The following is an 18,222-nucleotide window of genomic DNA, read 5'->3' as shown; positions in this document are numbered from 1 at the left end:
TTTCCCCTGCCACTGCTCTTCTGGAGGCGGCCAGGGGCTTCTCGCTCAGTTCGGCGAGCTCTTTCTGGTCCCCTTCTGTGCTCCCTCCATGGCGCGCTGTCAGCCATTGTTGACTCCATTATGACTGCTTCTCCTTCCACGCCTCGGTTTCTCTTTCTCAGCCTCCTTTCCCCCCATCCATGCACCCACCCGCCCCTCCCTCCTTCCCACATATACTGGCTCCCAGGCACTGTCGGGGCGCTAAGAATACCTCAGTAAATAAACACAGTTCCCGTTCTTACATGCTAGTGAAGGAAGACCTACATGCAAATAGATTTATATACAGTTGGGCAGGGGTTCACAGGCAACGTGAAGAGCGATCCAGCAGAGTTAAGGGACAGAATGCCGCCAAGGGGGTGCTGCCTTATCTTCGAGGGCCAGGGGAGGCGTCTTGGATGAGGCCCGTAGCACTGAGAGCGACTTAAGGTGAGCCCTCCACCCTCAGTGGCGTCTCCCCAACAGCTGGTCGCCCAGAAACAGCTGAGGGAGCAGGGCGGGCTGACCAGGCCCAGGGTGCTGCCCGCTGAGCTGAAGACAGGTTGGTGAGTCCTAGTGACCGGCCGTGGAGTTTCAGCTGGGTGAGGAGCGGGGGAAGGGCAGGAGAGAGCGAGGGGGCCGGTCCGCAGGTCCTGCTGGCACTGAAGGCTTGGGGGGCTGGTGCTAGAGGGAGCAGCTGGAGAGGTCTAGGTGCTGGGGGGGCCTGGGGGCCTTGGGCCCTCGTGGTCGCCGAGGTCAGCGGGACACGAGGCCTGGTGGGCTTGTCTCAGGTGGAGAATCAGTCCTCCTTGTTGCCCCTCCTTAGGTTGGGACCATTAGGCGGGGGGAGGAGGACAGCGTGCCGGGAGCGCCCCGTCGTCAGGGGAGCTGCTCGAGAGCGCGCGCGGCTCTGGCGCCTCGCTGTGTTCCGCGGCATCTGTCACGCTGTCGAACAAAGACTTGAATTTCTCAGAATAGAGCGTTCGCTTGGCCTGCTCTGCCCACTCTGTCCCAGTTTTCGTCTGTAATCCTTCCTACGGAAGCTTCTAAAAAGGAGACATCTGAGCAGCTTTGAAGGACGTGGGACTTTGCATGTCCGAGAGAGGACAAGGTGGGCAGAGGCGTGGGGATGTTCAGGAGAGGTGGGTAGGTGGGGGCCACGGCGGAGGCCTGGGGTCGGGAGCCCAGAGAGCATCGTTGTCGTTTAAGGCATCCCTGGGTCAGTTCTGTGCATGGATTACGTGGGTGTGGAGATTGGATCCCTGACCTAGGGTTAGGTCACTGCCCCTGACCTGTTAGAGGCAGGGCTCCGTCCCCGAGGGTTGGATTGGAAGTATGTCTCTTTGCATTTCTTAAACGTAGCAGTCTTGCACCCGCTACCTTCCTTCTCCTGAGATGCCGTGCGCCCTCAGTCCTCTCAGGTTTTGAGGCCGAGCCAAAGAGGCCTGGGTGGATGCAGAATCCCTTGTCCAGGGCCCTGGTCCCCCCTTCAGGCCATGGCTTGTCCCACTGGGTTTGGCTTCTCGGAGAGGAGGGAGCTGCCCTGTGTCGGCACGGAATCCAGGCCCTGCTTAGGCTGTGGGCTTATGTATTGTATGTCTTTATTCGAAATTTGAAGTTGCCAGTTATAAAAGTATCCACAAAACACTTCGAGCTGTAGTTCTTCCCCTGCAGGAGCCAGGTGTTCCCCTTCCGCAGCCCTTGTGCCCCGACCCAGAGCTCTGCACGCTGCAGGCACTGGGCACGACCAGATCTCAGGGTGTTTTCTGTCTGCTAATGCTCGTTGGAAGGAAAGAAACAGTGGAAGAAAACGGTTGTTTGTTTATATTTCGATAGGTTTTTTCAGCATCTCTCTGGGGTGGAATGTTGGTACCCATTGGTGATAAACCGTCAAGTATTGCTGACCGGTAAGTAATAAATGAATGGGTGGTTTGCACATGGTTTCCTTTGGATCTTCCTGCTTGGTTTATTAGAAGATATTTTAGAGAAGTTTAACTATTTAGGAAAGCAGATATTTCAAATTTTAATTTAGTTTTATGTTTAAGCTAATTTCAGAATACCCAGTATACCTCATACTTAATATTTTTCGCTTTTGGAGCAGAGAGATACTTTATTATACTAACAATTTTGTATTCTCTTTGAGTATGAAAGAATACAGTTCATACATGTTACAGAAATATAAAAACAGAGAAACATTTAAGGAAGTGAAAGAGTCCTGCTCATTGATAAGCGGAGTTAACATTTGGGACTGCGGTCGACTCTTGAACAACCTGAGGGCTAATCCCAGTGTCGCTTGTAGTCGGCCCTCCGTATCCACGCTCCCTCCACAGCCAGCGTCAGCCAGCCACTGGTGGTGTAGCTGTAGCATCTGCTGTTGAAGGGTGTCCACCCGTAGGTGGACCCACGTGATCAAACCCACGTTGTTCAAGAGTCAGCTGTATTTCCTGTTAGCCAGTATTTTTGCGGGTGTGTATTTGTGTGAGCGTGTATACATATAAATTCACGTACACATCTGTATTAAAGTGTTGAGATACTGTATTTTGCATGCAATTTTGTGTCCTCCCTGCTTTTTAAAAATTATACAGTAAATCAATTCACCAAGTCATGGGAAATTTTTCGTAAGCAGCATTTTAATATTTCGTTATTTGCATATACGTAGCACTGTGAAGAATCTAACTTTGTAAATAATTTTTGTTCGTTTTGTTTTCTGAGGACAGATTCCTCAATGTGGAATTACTGTCTCAAAAGAAAAGGAATGTTTTTAAGGCTCGCAAAGAATATCGCTGGAGCCTGCTTTTCCGAAAACCTGCTTGTTTAGGAGTAGCTTCTGCTCCTGCCAGCAGAGGGTGAAGTTGTATTGTTGCTATTATTAGTTGCTATTAGTAGAAATAGCACAATTGTCTTGGGGTCAAGGAGCTCTGTCTTTAATCTTGCATTAGGTAAACTGCTGCTTTAGCTCAACCTAGTTCAGCCTTCTTGGATGGCAGTTTGGGAGTAGAAAAAATTCTAATTTCTAAACTCTGAGACTTAACAGTTTCACCTCCGTGAATCTAAGGTACAGAAATGCATTCATAAGAGTACAGAGATTTATGTACAAGGGTGTCCATCAGGGGCATTATTGAGACCAGCAGAAATTCTAAAACTACCCGTAGGGAAGTGATTAAATTCAAACACAGCCATCCTAAAGGGACCGTGTAATCATTAGAAAGGATGAGGTAGGTGCCCCTGAGTTAAAGTCTGCATGGAAGTATGTTGAGCTGCTTGCCCGCTGGTCAGGGGCAAAGCGTCTGTGTGCACGTGTGTGTTCGCAGGCAGCACCAGGGGTCTGGAAGTCAACCACCAAACCAGTGACAGTGGTCACTTCTGGAGATTGGAACACAGTGGACAGTAGGGAGGGGAAGAGCCTTTTCACTTTTTGTGTTTCCTGGATCATTTTAATTCTTTCAAAAGAATGTGTGTGATTTATCATTTAAAAAAAATAATAAAGGGACCTTGCTCTTTGTTTCTATAATTAATGTTAATGAGGTATTCAGAAAGGCTTTGCTTAGAAATCCCAGATAGTAAAGACACATTTTTAGACTTTTAAACTCAAGTTCAAATGAATAAATTCATAAAGGCTTTTATCCAGTGGGACCATGAGAAAAACAGTGCCCTGTTCCCTTTGTGCTGAGACGTGGGACGTTTGTGGCACCACAGGTCAGTGAGAGGCTGGGGGTGGTCAGCTGACCAGAGGTCAGCTGGTGTGGCTTCCATGACAGTCGTGTTGGAAAGACCATACACAGCTTCTCCGGTCATTTTAATTCATTATCTAGTAATTACCATGGTCTAAAATCGGGTTCTAAGAAGCTGTTAGATTTTATAGCAAATAGATGGGATTTCTAATTTTCTTTTTTTTGGCTGCGTTGGGTCTTCATTGCTGTGCATGGACTTTTCTCTAGTTGTGGCGAGCGGGGGCTACTCTTCGTTGCAGTGCACAGGCTTCTCAATGCGGTGGCTTCTCTTGTTGCAGAGCACGGGCTCTAGGCATGTGGGCTCAGTAGTTGTGGCTCACGGGCTCATTAGCTGTGGCACGCGGGCTCTAGAGCGCAGGCTCAGTAGTTGTGGCGCATGGGCTTAGTTGCTCTGTGGCATGTGGGATCTTCCTGGACCAGGGATCAAACCCGTGTCCCCTGCATTGGCAGGCGGATTCTCAACCACTGCGCCACCAGGGAAGTCCCTTTAATATTTTTTTATTTCATTGTTTTCAGTTTAAAAGAGTATGATAACCCAGTCCATTAAGGAACACAAGGAATTCATTAAAAAAAATTTTAACATACACTTTTTTTCTAATTAAAAATCACTGTAATAACATAAAAAAATTAAGATAACAATAATTCTATTTTGGTCTATTTCCTTCTAGTATTATTTTCCTCTTATTTGTAACATTCAGATCATTACTGTTATATAATTTGTATCCTGCTTTTTTAAAAAAACTTAATTAATTTTTAACTTAATTATCGTGAGCATGTAGGAGGCTGTTTTGAAAAGGTGCTGCGTGATGAATTCTCATAGACTCCAGATAATTCCTTTATAACAGACAGTCCACCTAAGTGTCTATTTGCGCCTTGTGTCTCACCTGCGTCCCCAGAAGTGTGACGCGTTTGTTTAGATGTATAGTCTTAGGTTAGATTACAAGCTTGGGTCTTTATGAAATTTACCATCCTCCCGTGCGTGTCCCTAATCCTGAAATGTTCCACCACGTGGAGATGTGGGCGACCCAGTAGCGAGTGTGCGCCTTTTGCACTTTTGTCGTGCGATGGAGACTTTCCCCATCGGCTTTGCTCTGACATCTGCATCCTCTTCCAGGTTTTACCTCGGGGGACCCACAAGTGTGCGAGGGTTCAACATGCACAGCGTTGGGCCACAGAGCGAAGGTCTGTCGTTCCCCACAGCACACCAACTTGAAAAAATCGAAATTACGGTTACTTCTCACTTTTGAGCGCATGTATTGGTTTAAATTACCGCAATAATAGATACTCGTATTTCACCAGTGGAACTGGCACCTAACAGCATCCACCACACAGCAGGCACAGAAAGGTGTTTGTTGAGGAAACTGTAGAAAATGAGAAAAGATAGCTAAGCAGAAGATACATAACAGTCGCTTGTGATCCCACTGGCCAGAGATGACGTGTGTGAGCATTTTGTTGTTTAGACATGCACATCCGTGCACACGTGTGTTGTTTACATAACAGTTCTAACCTGTTTCTCCTACAGTAACAGTAACAGTGTATGAATAGATTTTTATAGGAATAAGTACTTTATCATTTTTAATGGCAGCTTATTTCATCTTACTGACAAACTATAATTTTTTTAAACTAATGCACTTTATTAAAAAAAAGTTTTTTAAATATATATATAAAATAACTTTAATATTACAGTAAACAATAAACATGCATTGTTTTTAAAAGACTTAGAGAAAATACAGCTAAACATTAATTATGGTTTTATCTGGGTGATGGGAATTATGAATAATTTTAATAAGCCTTTTAAAATGCATTTCTGCACTTTCCAAATTTTCCACAAGTTTACATTAAGCTTGTTTGTTTATTTATTGAGGTATAGTCAATTTACAATATTATATAAGTTTCAGGTGTACAACATAGTGATTCATAAAATATTGACTATATTCCCTGGGTAATGGACTTTATATTTGAGAACACTTTTAGGTTAGCAGAAAAATTGGACACAAAGTACAGAGTTCACTGTACGTGCCCGTAGCATCCTTTATTATTAACATCTCGCATTAGCGTGGGGCACGTATCACAATCGATGAGCCAACACTGATGTGTTACTACTAACTAAATTCCATAGTTCACGTTGGGGTTCACTCTTTGTGTTGTAAAGTTTCATGGGTTTTGACAGTTGCATAATAGCATGTATCTATGATTACGGTATTTTATAGAATAGTTTCACCACCCTAAAAATTCACCGTGTTCCACCTATTCATTCCTCCCTCCCTTCCTCCCCCTCAGTTACTGGCAACCACTGACCTTTACTATCTCCATAGTTTTGCTTTTTCCAAAATGTCATATACTTGGAATCATACAGTATGTACCCTTTTCAGACTGGCCTTTTTGACTAAATAATATGCATTTAAGTTTCCTCCATGTCTTTTTTTTTTTCTTTTTTGGTCAGTGTACTTCTTAAATTTTTGTTTATGTGTATATATATATATATATATATATATATATATATATTTTAAATTAAAGTGTAGTTGATTTACAATATTGTATTAGTTTCAGGTGTACAATATAGTGATTGAGTCCTCCGTGTCTTTTTATAGCTTGATTGCTCATATCTTTTTATCACCAAATAATATTCCATTGTATGGCTGTACCACAGGGTGTTTATCCATTCACCTATTGAAGGACATCTTACTTGCAGGACATCCAATTTTTTGCAATTATGAGTAAAGCTGATATAAACATCTATGTGCAGTTTTTTATCTGGACATAAGGTTTCAGCTCATTTGGGTAAATACCAGGGAGTGTAATTGCTGGATTGTATGGTAAAACTATGTTTAGCTTTGTAAGAAACTGCCAGACTGTCTTCCAAAATAGCTAACGTTTTGCATTCCCACCAGCAATGAATCAGAAAGATAAAAGCCTTATCATTTTTAATGGCTGCATATTTCATCTTCTTGCCTTACTGCGATCTTTTTAAACCAAATCCAAGTTTTAGACACTTAGTCTGTTTTCTTTTTTCTTACGTTTATATAACAGTGTATCAGTGAATAAGCTAACTGAATCTTTGTGCTCATCTATAAGTTTTACTTTATAATATAAAGTTCTAGGTGTGGAATTGCTAGGTCAAAGGATTTTGAGTATCCTGGAACATCCTTAAGGTTTTATATTGTCTCAAGAAAGCTTGTCTCAGTCATACTCTGTCCAGCAATGTGTGAGAATTCTGGTTTCTGGAACTCTCTCCAGTACTTGACATTATATCAGAGGATCTCCACGTGTTATTAAAAACTACAAGAACATCATTTAAGTAGATTCGTGTTATGACATTGTAAAATAGTCTATCCTGATTTTCTTAACTTTTTTTTTACATCTTTGTTGTTTCCACTTTATATTATTATAAATAGTGATTGCTCTGGGCCTAAATTTTTGTACAAAATATAAATTATTTCTCTCCATTTGTTTTTAGAGTGCTTTATTTATTTATTTATTTTTAAATTTTTTGCGGTATGCGGGCCTCTCACTGTTGTGGCCTCTCCCGTTGTGGAGCACAGGCTCCGGACGTGCAGGCTCAGCAGCCATGGCTCACGGGCCCAGCCGCTCCGTGACATGTGGGATCTTCCCAGACCGGGGCACGAACCCGTGTCCCCTGCATCGGCAGGCGGACTCTCATCCACTGCGCCACCAGGGAAGCCCCTAGAGTGCTTTATTAGTGTGTCTTTTTTTTTTTTTTTGAAAAGTAACATAATTTCTTTTTCACTATAACAAGTATTATTTAGTGACTAGATGCAAGTTTTGGAGTCTTCCATTTTCCTGAAAATTAAAACACAGTGGTATTTCATTTAATTACCTATTAAAAGGCTATTGGTAAGATTATATGAGCAAGAATATAAATTGCTGTAACTTTTCATGAAAAAATTTGACAATATTTATCAAGAGCCTAAAACATATATATATATATGTATATATACAAGGACTATTGATAATAGAAGCAAACTGAAAACTGGAAGCCCAAATGCCCATCAACAATAGAATAGGCAACTAAACAGTGGTGTCTTCACACTGTGGAATATTATACAGCAACGAGGATGAACAAGTTAGAGCCACTGGCTGGGTGGCATGAACAGGCCTCAGAAACATGCCAAAAACAAACCCAGATCCAGAGGATGCATACTGCATGATTCCATCTGTGCAGAGTTTAGAGAGTGGGTAAAGTGATCTATAGTGTCGGGGGAACAGGTAGACAGGAAGTGCTGTACTTGGCGTGGGTGCTGGGTAGTGATTAGAAAGGAGAACAGGGCCTTCTGGGGGGCTACACTTACCTGTTGCTTGGTCTGGTGCTCATTATATGCTGTGTTCTGTGCCTGGAAATTCACTGTGCTGTACACTTAGGATGTGTATACTTTTCTATGTGTATATTATACTTCAGGGTGGTTTAAAATACCTGTGTGTGCAAGGAAGCCCATCACGGGTTAATGTCCACTATCAAGAAATTCAACACCAACATGACTGTAGTCAAGGGGTAGATCATTATATTATGTTACATATATGTGATTATTCAGGCATCAAAATCACATTTTCAAAGAATATAAAGTATAAAAGGAAAGTGCTTATAATATAGTAAACTAAAAAAAAATATCAGGGGGCTTCCCTGGTGGCGCAGTGGTTGAGAGTCCGCCTGCCGATGCAGAGGACTCGGGTTCGTGCCCCAGTCTGGGAAGATCCCACATGCCGCGGAGCGGCTGGGCCCGTGAGCCATGGCTGCTGAGCCTGCGCGTCCGGAGCTCCGCAACGGGAGGGGCCACAACAGTGAGAGGCCCGCGTACCGCAAAAAAAAAAAATCAGGACTGAAATGTATAAATATAAAATGACTTACATTTTGTTTTCTTATTATTCATTATAATTCACTGGATGAAAGAACACCAGATGTTAGTTGGTTATCTCTTAATGGTAGAAATTAAAGGAGGATTTCCTTTTTTTCTACTTCCATACATTTATCCCATTTTGTACAATGAGTATATTACTTTTTATGATTAGAATAAAATAGGTTATTTAAGAAAAGAGAGGAACACTTGCTGGGAAACGAGAAGCAAACCCAGCTGACCTCCTGCTTCCAGTCCGTTCTTTGTTTCCTCTAGAACTTCAGTATTAATAGTGGTTGAGGAGTTGCTGGGGCCTTTAAGTGAATAAGCAGTTCATTCCTTGAGGTTAATCTTGGAGACAGCCATATTTTTCTTTTTCATGGTCTGTCATTTTCTATTAAAGGGACTGAGGCACTTTACAACTAGTATTTTGTAACAAAGTACAAGCATTTCAGGGTTTTTTGTTGCTTGTTTAATGTTGTGGCTCTTTATAGTAAAATGAAATGGTAGGGACAGTTCTAGAAATAATGCAAATTATACTCTCAGTGGATCGTCTTGAATTTTGGCAAAAGTAACCAAAAAAAAAAACCCAAATGGTCACGAACCTTTAAAAACGAGCCTCTTCTCTGAAGATGTTGAGCTGAGACAGTGTCCTTGTGCAGCAGGGAGCAGACACTGCATACCTTTGGATTAATAGCATGTCCGGCCACTTCCAGAAACTGCAGAGACATTTTCTTCATTTTGTCTCTCTATATTGTGGTCTTGACATTTTTGCAGAATAATGCATTTCATGTACCAAGTGACAGTGATCTGGTCACCTGCAGTTGTGGAAAAAGTGATTCCCATGAGTTTACTTGTTTTATTCCAAGCATTTTACAGATATGGTAAATTACTGGCTTCATTCTTTCCTAAGTTACACATTAGCTTTTTTTTTTTTTCCAGTTAAAGCAAATTATAAAACAAACCAGGAGAAGAAGAAAGATTATTTAAGAAAGGCCGACAACGTCAGGAGTTAGAAGGGCAGCTGCTCACAGAGCTCGGGCACCGAGTGTGTTGTGTTCACAGCACACACCTCGCTCATGTACGTGGTGGGACGTCAGTGTGGTTTTGAACCTGTGACCTTGTTTTGATCCGCACTCCTTCCTTGACTAGGAGACTACCTGGGCGGAGAAGCGTACTGGGCCGGTGGCCTGCACCTGTACACCCCGTTACCTTTCCGACCGGGCCAGGGCGGCTTTGGAGAGCTCTTCAGAACTCACTTCTTCCTCAACGCAGGAAACCTCTGCAACCTCAACTATGGTAAAATTTGGACTATTTAGCAACCGTTCGGCAGAGCTGACCTTATGTTTAAAAGCACAGGACACAAGTGGGTGTCTGTGTCCCATTTAGATTGCGTCGTCTCTAAGAGTAGGCAATGTGCCTACCTGAGACACCTGCAACGCCTGATGTGCCCAGAGTGAAGCTGTTGGTCGAATGGCTAGAGCATGCATAACGAATCGTCATCGAATGCTGCCTTGCAAAGAGAAACCTGTCTGTTTAGCAGACATTTCTCGAGCAGTGACTCTGTGCCAGTCATTACGGCCACAGAGCTGAGTGAGACCTGGTCTCTCCCCTAGGAGCTCAGGGCCGGGCTCAGATGTCCTGGCTTGGGGAGGTGTCTAGAAACCAAGGCTTGGAGTAGGGCTTCCTGGGCCGTCAGCGGTGGGCAAATGCCATTATAGCCAAAGGGAACAGAACGTGCCAGGCCCAGAGAATTGAGAGGACGTGTGTTCTTCTGGGACGGTGAAGAAGTACCCAAGTACCCAAGGCAGGTCCCCAGCCCTGTCTTGAGTTTGGGCCTAATCTCACTTCATGCATTCTCCTCAAGTATCTAGGCCTGGCTTAAAAGATGACCAGAGGCCACACAGAGGGGGAGAGCCAGGGCTGTCCAAGGACGTGTGCGGGGGACCACGTGCTATTGGTCACACCTCCTCTTCTCTCTCTTCAGGGGAGGGCCCCAGAGCTCACATTCGAAAGCTGGCTGAGTGCATCCGCTGGTCTTATGGCGCAGGGATCGTCCTCAGGCTGGGCAACATCGCGCGGCTGGAGCTGAACTACTGTGTCCCCATGGGCGTGCAGGGCGGGGACAGGTACGTGCTGGGAGGTTCTCTCCACAGGTACATGGCACTGTCTTGTCACTTTGTTTTGGACATAGTTAACCACTTCACCAGTGGCCTTTAAAATTCAAGACTTCAGGAGAAATTGAATAGTTAGCAAAAGGATGAAAACGGATTTTTGTCCATGGGCTTCTCCATACAGTTTGGAGGAAAGGCCGTGATGTGTTCCCGTCCCCCCACCTTATGCTGTTTGCACTTGTCATCAGGTAGAGGGAGCTCCTCTGGCGGCCTGGCTGGAGGTGGTGGCCGCCGTTTTGGGTCCTGCGCTGAGCAGAATGAGGTGTTGCCGGTGGGGACTTTGCAGGCCGGGAGCCTGGAGGCTGGGTGGGCACAGCTCTGCTCGGGCCGCAGAGGACCTGCTTTCTGGCCCTTCTCCACCGGTCATTTTACTGAACAAGATCTGCTGAATATTCATGGGTGAATATGGTATAAGGCCGATTACAGCTACAGAAATTAATTGTTTCTTAAAGTATTTGGTATGCATTGTAGAAATTTCAAGAAGTCCAGAAGTATTGTCATGATAGTGTGTAAATAATACCATGGACTGGGGGCTTAAACAGCAGACTTGTATCTCTCACCGTCTGCAGGCTGCAAAGTCCAGGACCAGGGTGCCGGCAGGTTCGGTTCCGGGTCAAGGACCCTCTTCCCGGCTTGCAGATGACGCCTTCTCACTGGGCTCTCACCTGAAGGGGGCAGAGAGCAGGCTCTCTGGTGTCTCTTCTTACAAGGACACCAGTTCCACCAAGGACCCCATCTTAATTAAGTTGCCTCATCTAAGGTGACTTAGTTACCTCCTCAAGGCCCCACCTCCAAATACTGTCACATGGCAGGGCTGGGGGGTGGGCGTTTAGTGCTTCAGCCTGTGAGGACTGGGGGACACGGACATTCTGCCGGTAACCTAGTGTTTCTCTACATTTCAGGACTCTAGGCTGTATTTTTTTCTTCTCGGTGTTCTGTCTACATTCAGCTGTGATGCTGAGTCATAGCCAGGCTTCCAGCGTGAAGTTGTAGTTTGTCCTCGTTTAAGGAAGTGCTGTACCAGTCTTACTCTCCCTGTCTTCTGCTTCAGCGTGGTGGGTGATGGTGTTTTGAAGGGAAACCACATTAGGAAGCTTTTAACAAAGCTTTGTTCTTAGGTGCACATCAGTGTCTGTCATCCAGATCCTCTGTGGCCATCGCTTCAGGAGAGTCTGCCCTCCTCCGCTCTCCCTGGAAGGCTGGCTCGGCCCGGGGCCGCCGTGCCGCCCTTCCTCCCCGTACCCTCTCGGGTCTGCTGCTCTGACGACTGTTAATTCCCCTCCACGCCTTGCCTGTTCTCGGCACAGAGCAAAAGCTGAGAAAGGTCTAGTTGCTCAGGCTGAGTGTGCACTGGAGCCCAGCTGCACAGGCTCGGAGTGCAGCCTGGCCGCCCCGTGGCTGTGTGGCCCGGGGTGAGTTACTTAACCTCTCTGGGTCTCCGTTTTCACAACTGTAGGATGGGTGCTAATGATAGTGATTACTTTGCAGTTTTGAGGACTGAATGCATTAGCACACACGCAGCTTGTAGAGCGGTACCCAGCGTGTTGTCAGCAAAGCTGGTTACTTCTCGTGTTGTTGCTGCTACTGCTGCACTCGCCCTGGCCAGCTGTTCACAAAGGAAGCAAACGGTGTGTGTGTGTCCCCCGCCATCCGCAGTGGCACTGTGCGCGCCACATGACTGGCTGTGTTAGAGACATGCCGTAGATGGGATGATGTGGCCTGATTTCAGGGATAGTGAAATGTGGGGAAACGTGCACCTTCCCTAGAGCAAGCTTTGTGCATTAGGTAACATCGTAGCTTCAGGAAATGAAGCTAATGTTGCAGGTTGCTTTCTGCAAAACCTTGTTCCCACCACAGGCATGGGCGTGGGGCTCCCTGGCGTAACAGCCAAGTGCTAAGTGAGTCCTTGCAGGGAGCGGCAGAGGTGCAGGTGATGAGCCTGCACCAACACCGGGATGAGGTCAGATAGAGCCGTCTAGGCCTGCGCTTCTCAAACTGTAATGTGCTTGGGTCTGGAGTGGGCTGCACTGCGGGTGGGCTGCGCGGCCAGCCCCTGCCCTGTCCGTCCCTGGCTGTGTGACCTGGGCAAGCCCTGCTGGCTCTGGGCCTCCGGTCCTTCAGACTGGAAGGCGCTGCCGTCGTGTGGCTGCAGCATCATCGGAGGCCACTGGGTGTCGCTGTGCTCCCGGAATCCGAGTGCTGCTCTCGGGAGCCCGGCTTCCACTACCTGCCTCCCCGAATCTGTGCAGGGGGTGGAGTGGGTACTTCACCACTCCACTCTGCTCTCTCTCTTCAAGTTAAATTTGAAAAATATGTGGCAGCCATTAATTTCAAATGTGGGTTCTGAAAGGAGGAAGCATGCTGTGCGAGTGCTATTTAAAGACCAGAACATACGGACGCTCCTCTGCCCCCCAGGCTGCTCTGTTTTGGGGTCATGGTGGTTGCAGCAGATGCTTCTCGTGTGCAGTGTCCCTGAGTAGGGGGGCTCGCCGTCACTCAGCGTATGGCTCTGTTTGAAGTTTTGTCATCAAAATTGGAATTTCGTGACGTTCGAGTGATCTTGCCAGGGTTTAATCTTCATTTCTAAAACGAAGCAGCTAGCGGGATGGGGAGTTACATGTGTGCCAGACATCCATAGGTCCCCCGCCCAGTGAGTGCAATCGCTTTGCAATTAGGATTTCAGATCTTTACAGAAATGGAAACCGCTTTGAAATATTTGGCGAGTTTTATACCGGGGGTGACGTGTGACACCGTTGTCTCTGCGCTCTGACGGCGAATGCTCTGTGTCTTACCGAGTGTGGTCCCTGGAAATGCGCTGGTGACTGAGGCAGCTGGCGGGGAGGGCAGCGCACAGTTAGTAACAGAGAAAGACCAGGCAGGGAGTTGTGGAGGGCTTCCCTGGGGAGGTGATAGCTCCAGGCTGCAGAGCAGCTGGAGCCAAGGTGTGCACGCATGGAATGCCTGTGGGCGCCAGCTTCTACCCTTCGCAGGAGCAGAAGGGAGGTGCAGGGCGGCCCTTGATGCAGGCGGGGCCTGAGATCCGGTCACTCTTGTCCCCCACCCGTCTCTGCCCTCCAGCCTCTCTGGCCTTTTCCCTTAGGGCACACGCCAGCGCCCCGAGTTCTGGCACTCATCGGCCTGCTTCCTGCTGAATTCCCCGTGCTAGACCGGCGCCTGGCGTTCCTGGGGGCTGGTTGGGGGAGGATGGGCGCCTGGCGCTGGGGGACCTGGTGTGGCCTTCAACGAGCCCTTGGCGCCGAGTCCGAGGCGGGCCGGGTGCAGGCAGGGAGCCTCCAGTGGTGCTGGAGTGGCGCAGCTGGGCCGCCCTGAGACTGCCGGTGGGAGGGGGAGACTCGAGACTCGGGGCCTTTTCCGAGGCGCCTACTGGATTATAGGCATATAGGCACACGGGACACAGAGCAGGAAGACGGGCGTTTGGTGAGGCTGTCTCCGTGCACCTGGCATCCGGGCCGCTGTTCTGGATGTGGGTGGTGGGTATTTTTCCTGTGGCACGTTTGTATGGCCTCTGAACGTAAACCTGTGCTAGTAAAGGTGTTTAACCTGCTTACAGTTGGCGCAGACGAGCCTCTATTGGAACGCCTGCTTGTTTCTGAATCGTGTAAGCCCAGGGCTTGACTTATTTTGATCTTGCTCAAGCCTATTTTCAGACATTTTTCTAAACAGCGAATGCAGGCAGGACTACTTTTATGGACCTAATGATATAAAAGGTAAAAACACCTCGTTTAGATCTGAGCAGAACGAAGTCGTACAAACACAGCCAGGGTTCTGACTGGATCTTTGCCTTTTAAGGACGGTGGTGAGGTTTACTCAGGGTCACACGCGGACTGTAGCTGTCCCTCTGGTCAGGTGACTTCTGCTGATATGGTTTAGTGAGCGCCCTTGACCCTGCAGGTCAGTGACAACAGTTAAGGTTCTCTCTTTTGAGTCCCTTAATTGATCAGATATTTCATTCCCACGCTGAAAAAGAAAAACTTTCTGCCAGTTTTCAGGTGCTGTAAGTTCTGAGATTGGGTGACAGCACAAGTGTTGTGACAGTAGCAACATTAGCTTTTCTCTGAATGAGGGGGCTGTTCTCTTCCAGTTTTTCTGGAAACTCTCCAGAACTTGCAAAACTGCTGTGTTCCGCAAACACTCCATCAGCTGCTGGTTGGGATTCGGAACGTTTTTTCCCTGGAAGCTCATGCTTTCTGGTGTTCAGGTCCCGGGGTTAGGTCCTCTGTCCCGAGTACAGTACTGGCCCTGCCCCGAGCACAGTCAGCAGGTGGGCAGCACGGGAGTCCGTCCTCCGCGGTGTGGGCTGCAGGGGGAGCGGTTCTCGGCCTGGCGGCGCACCAGCATCACTGTGGAGTCTCAGGAGTGCAGCTGCCTGGGCTGCGGCCGGTGATTCTCACCCTGCGTGCGGCCGGGGCTTGAACCAGGACGTCGTGGAAACAGCAAGGCCTGCAGCAGGGCGTCCTCCGAGGCAGCTGAGGCAGCAGGGCCCGCGGGCGCGCTTGCGTTTGGGTCCAGGGTTCTGCTCTGAGGCTCCTGCCGTGACCGCAGCCATCTCCTCACTGCCCAGCCCGTTTGCTCATCTGAAAATGGGCTCAGTGATCTGTCTGCCGGTGAAAGAGCAGCACACTGAATGTAACCTGCACAGCGTCAGCGGGTAGCAGGTGTTGCAACCCACGTGCCCTCTTTGCACCCTCCCTTTCCTGGGAAAGGGGCAGGTTCTAAAGAGGCAGGTTAAGCCCTTTGGGGCTGTGGGTTCTGCCGTCCTCCCCGCCCCCTCCTGGGCCCGCCTGTGTCCTGTGTTTCGCCAGGGGCCCTTCCACGGCCATGTCTCTGATCACCGCTCTGCCCTGCGCTGTGCAGAAGGTGCCTCTTCTCTGGTAGCCTCAGAAATAAACACAAAGCTTTCCTTCCCACCCCAGGAGTTTTGTTTTCATGAATATTTCTCTCCCAGGTCCTTCTCTTGTCTAGGTGCCAGTTGGGTCAGGATTGGGGGGGAAACAGAGAGGAGTAGAGGAGGGAGCAGGGAAGGGGGATTCGTGTCTCCATTTTGTTCCCTTTTCCATCCTCCAAAGGCTGGTTCTCAAACCAGCAAAGGAGGGAGTGCCTGGGGACAGCTGGTGAAGCCGGGTAGCCGGGAGGGAGGAAAGAGGTGAGAGGCGGGCAGGAAGAGCCTGGCATTGCTTCTGAGACGTGCACGTTTCTGGAATTGTGCAAATGGCAGCGTGAGCAGAGTGGACCACAGTGTTGATTTCCTGCCTTAAAAAAAACAACAAAAAACTTTTTTTTTTTTAGGATCTGTGATGGCGTCCAGTTTGGAGCTGGGATAAGGTTCCTGTAGCCGCAGAGCACCCTCTGTCCCCTCCAGCAGCAGCTCTGGGACTTGGGCAGCAGTGAGTCACTCGGTGCCACACACTTTGTCTCCAAATAAACACGTTTCATGTGATTCTTTGAATGCAGTCCTTGTGGGAAACCATGTCAATAAATTTTAGAGACAGATACTCAGATGCACTGTGGGTGTGATTTGCTTTCCACAGCCAGGGTGCCCCGCGCCGGCTCTTCTGAGGACCAGGTCAAGCCGCCCGCCGTGCGTTCTCTCGCGTGTGCCCCGCCGCGGGGAGGGACATCAGATGTCTCCCGATTCCTCCTCGTCCCGCGCTCTTCGGTTCGTTCCCATGCGTCAGTGATCGGCAGAGAGCTCGGAGGAGGCGCAGGCCCGCCGCTGGGGGTGCGTGCGCTCTGGCTCCATGCGGCTGATCCGAGGGGCCCGCATCCGCGGGGGCTGCAGTCGCAGGGTCATCTCCGTGTGTGTGAGCGCCCTGCGAGAAGGAGCTGCGTGTAACGTCATGGACGGGGAGGCAGAGAGGAAGAGTGTTCTCTGGAGGGAACAGCCGCATCGTTTATAAAGATGCGTGAGTCAGCGCCTGTCGCTGCTGTAGCAAAGCACCACAGGCTAGAGGCGGTAACTCGACACAGAGCAGTCACCTTGCAGTCTGGAGGCCAGGCGTCCAAAGTGGGTCTCACTGGGCTGAAACCAGGGTGTCAGCAGGGCTGCGTTCCTCCTGGAGGTTCTAGGGGAGGATCTGCTTCCCAGCCTGCCCCAGCTTCCGGAGGCGCCCGTTCCTTGGCTCGTGGCCCCTTCCTGTATCTCAAAGCCAGCAGTTCAGCATCTTCCAGTCTCCCTCCGGATCTTTGCCTCTCAGTGCCGTCTTATGGGCCCTTGTGACTATATTGGGCCCACCTGGACACTCCAGGCTGATCTTATTTTAAGATCAGATGATTAGCAACCTCAATCCTATCTGCAATCTTAATCCCCCCCTTGCCATATTACGTAACATATTCACAGGTTCCAGGAATTAGCACGTGGACCTCTTTGGGGGGCCGTTACTCGGTCTGACACCCCTAGTGTCTCGCAAAGTAATACTTCAGGATATGCTTCATTAGCCACATTAGAAAAAGAGTTTTAAAAATTTGAACCTCCTTTGAATTCTTCTAAAAAAGGTACCATATAAAAATGTCCAGGGGTGCCCGTGGTGCCCCAGTAGGCCTTAGCTGGAGAGCTTACTGTTGGATATTTCCCCCGCTCCCAGCTGGGACTGAGTCCGCTTCACCTTCATCCTCCCATAACCTGGTTTATGTCTCTGCCGAGGGCGCTTGGGGTTTCAGGAGCAAGCTGAGTCCAAGGACCCACCTGCTCTCAGGCCTCCGAGGGCTGTCTCACCCTCACTGCCCACGTGAACTATAGGGATTTTGCAGAGAACGTGTAAGGGGAAACAGTTTACCTTTCTTAATAGTTGGGAACCTGGGAAGATACACATTTTTCCCATGAGTTGTTTTATTGTTTCCAGTTTCACATTTATGCATTTGGCAAAATAAGAAACCCATGTTACAACACTGTCATGTTCAGACTATAAGTTAAGAACAATAAAATCCAGATGACACAACCTCTCAGACACCGTGACCTTGTGAATTCATCTCCTGCTGCGGTGGAGTATCCAAAAAGAAGTCGTTTTTGAAAAGGTACATGTTTAATCAAGCAGGGCCAGGTTGCCCCAGGGCGCTGGCCCAGATCCATAATGAAAGCGCGTCAGGTCCGGCCTTCTGCCGTGTCGTGTCGGGAGCCGGGTTTCAACGGCAAACACGCTCCCCAGGCTGCTCCTTTGCAAGGTGAAGTGCAAACAGCGGAGACACTGGGTAAAAATCAGGATTCTATTCCTTCTCGGTGGTATTAAGTGGGCAGATCGGAGCAGAAAGCCAGGAGCCCTTCACAAAGTGCTTTCCATGAAAGACCAGAACCCAGGCGAGTTCACTGTGGGAGGTAACTTCATAGCTGCAGTTTTCTTTGTTTGTTTTTTTCATAGCTGCTGTTCTAGGGCATCTGGCGTCATAGAAAAGAAGCATGAAGAGCATCACAGACTCCTCCCCAAAGTACCACCCTGA

At 48.2% G+C, this 18,222-nt stretch overlaps 1 protein-coding gene across 1 annotated transcript in view; it reads left to right on the top strand.

The window, feature by feature from the left end:
* Nucleotides 1-16,755, top strand: part of SAMM50 (SAMM50 sorting and assembly machinery component) — a 33,229-nt gene extending 16,474 nt beyond the window's left edge. The window contains exons 11-15 of the mRNA XM_079936266.1: nucleotides 1,852-1,922; nucleotides 4,861-4,928; nucleotides 9,749-9,895; nucleotides 10,584-10,725; nucleotides 16,078-16,755. Coding sequence (XP_079792392.1) covers nucleotides 1,852-1,922; nucleotides 4,861-4,928; nucleotides 9,749-9,895; nucleotides 10,584-10,725; nucleotides 16,078-16,123 — 474 coding nt within the window. The 3' untranslated portion in view covers nucleotides 16,124-16,755. The remainder of the gene's footprint in view (nucleotides 1-1,851; nucleotides 1,923-4,860; nucleotides 4,929-9,748; nucleotides 9,896-10,583; nucleotides 10,726-16,077) is intronic.
* The last annotated feature ends 1,467 nt before the right edge of the window (nucleotides 16,756-18,222 follow it).

This window comes from Stenella coeruleoalba (genome assembly GCF_951394435.1).
Source record: "Stenella coeruleoalba genome assembly, chromosome: 11".
Taxonomy (NCBI): domain Eukaryota; kingdom Metazoa; phylum Chordata; class Mammalia; order Artiodactyla; family Delphinidae; genus Stenella; species Stenella coeruleoalba.
Note: the sequence above shows the minus strand (reverse complement) of the source record. Positions and strands in the feature narration are given on the sequence as shown.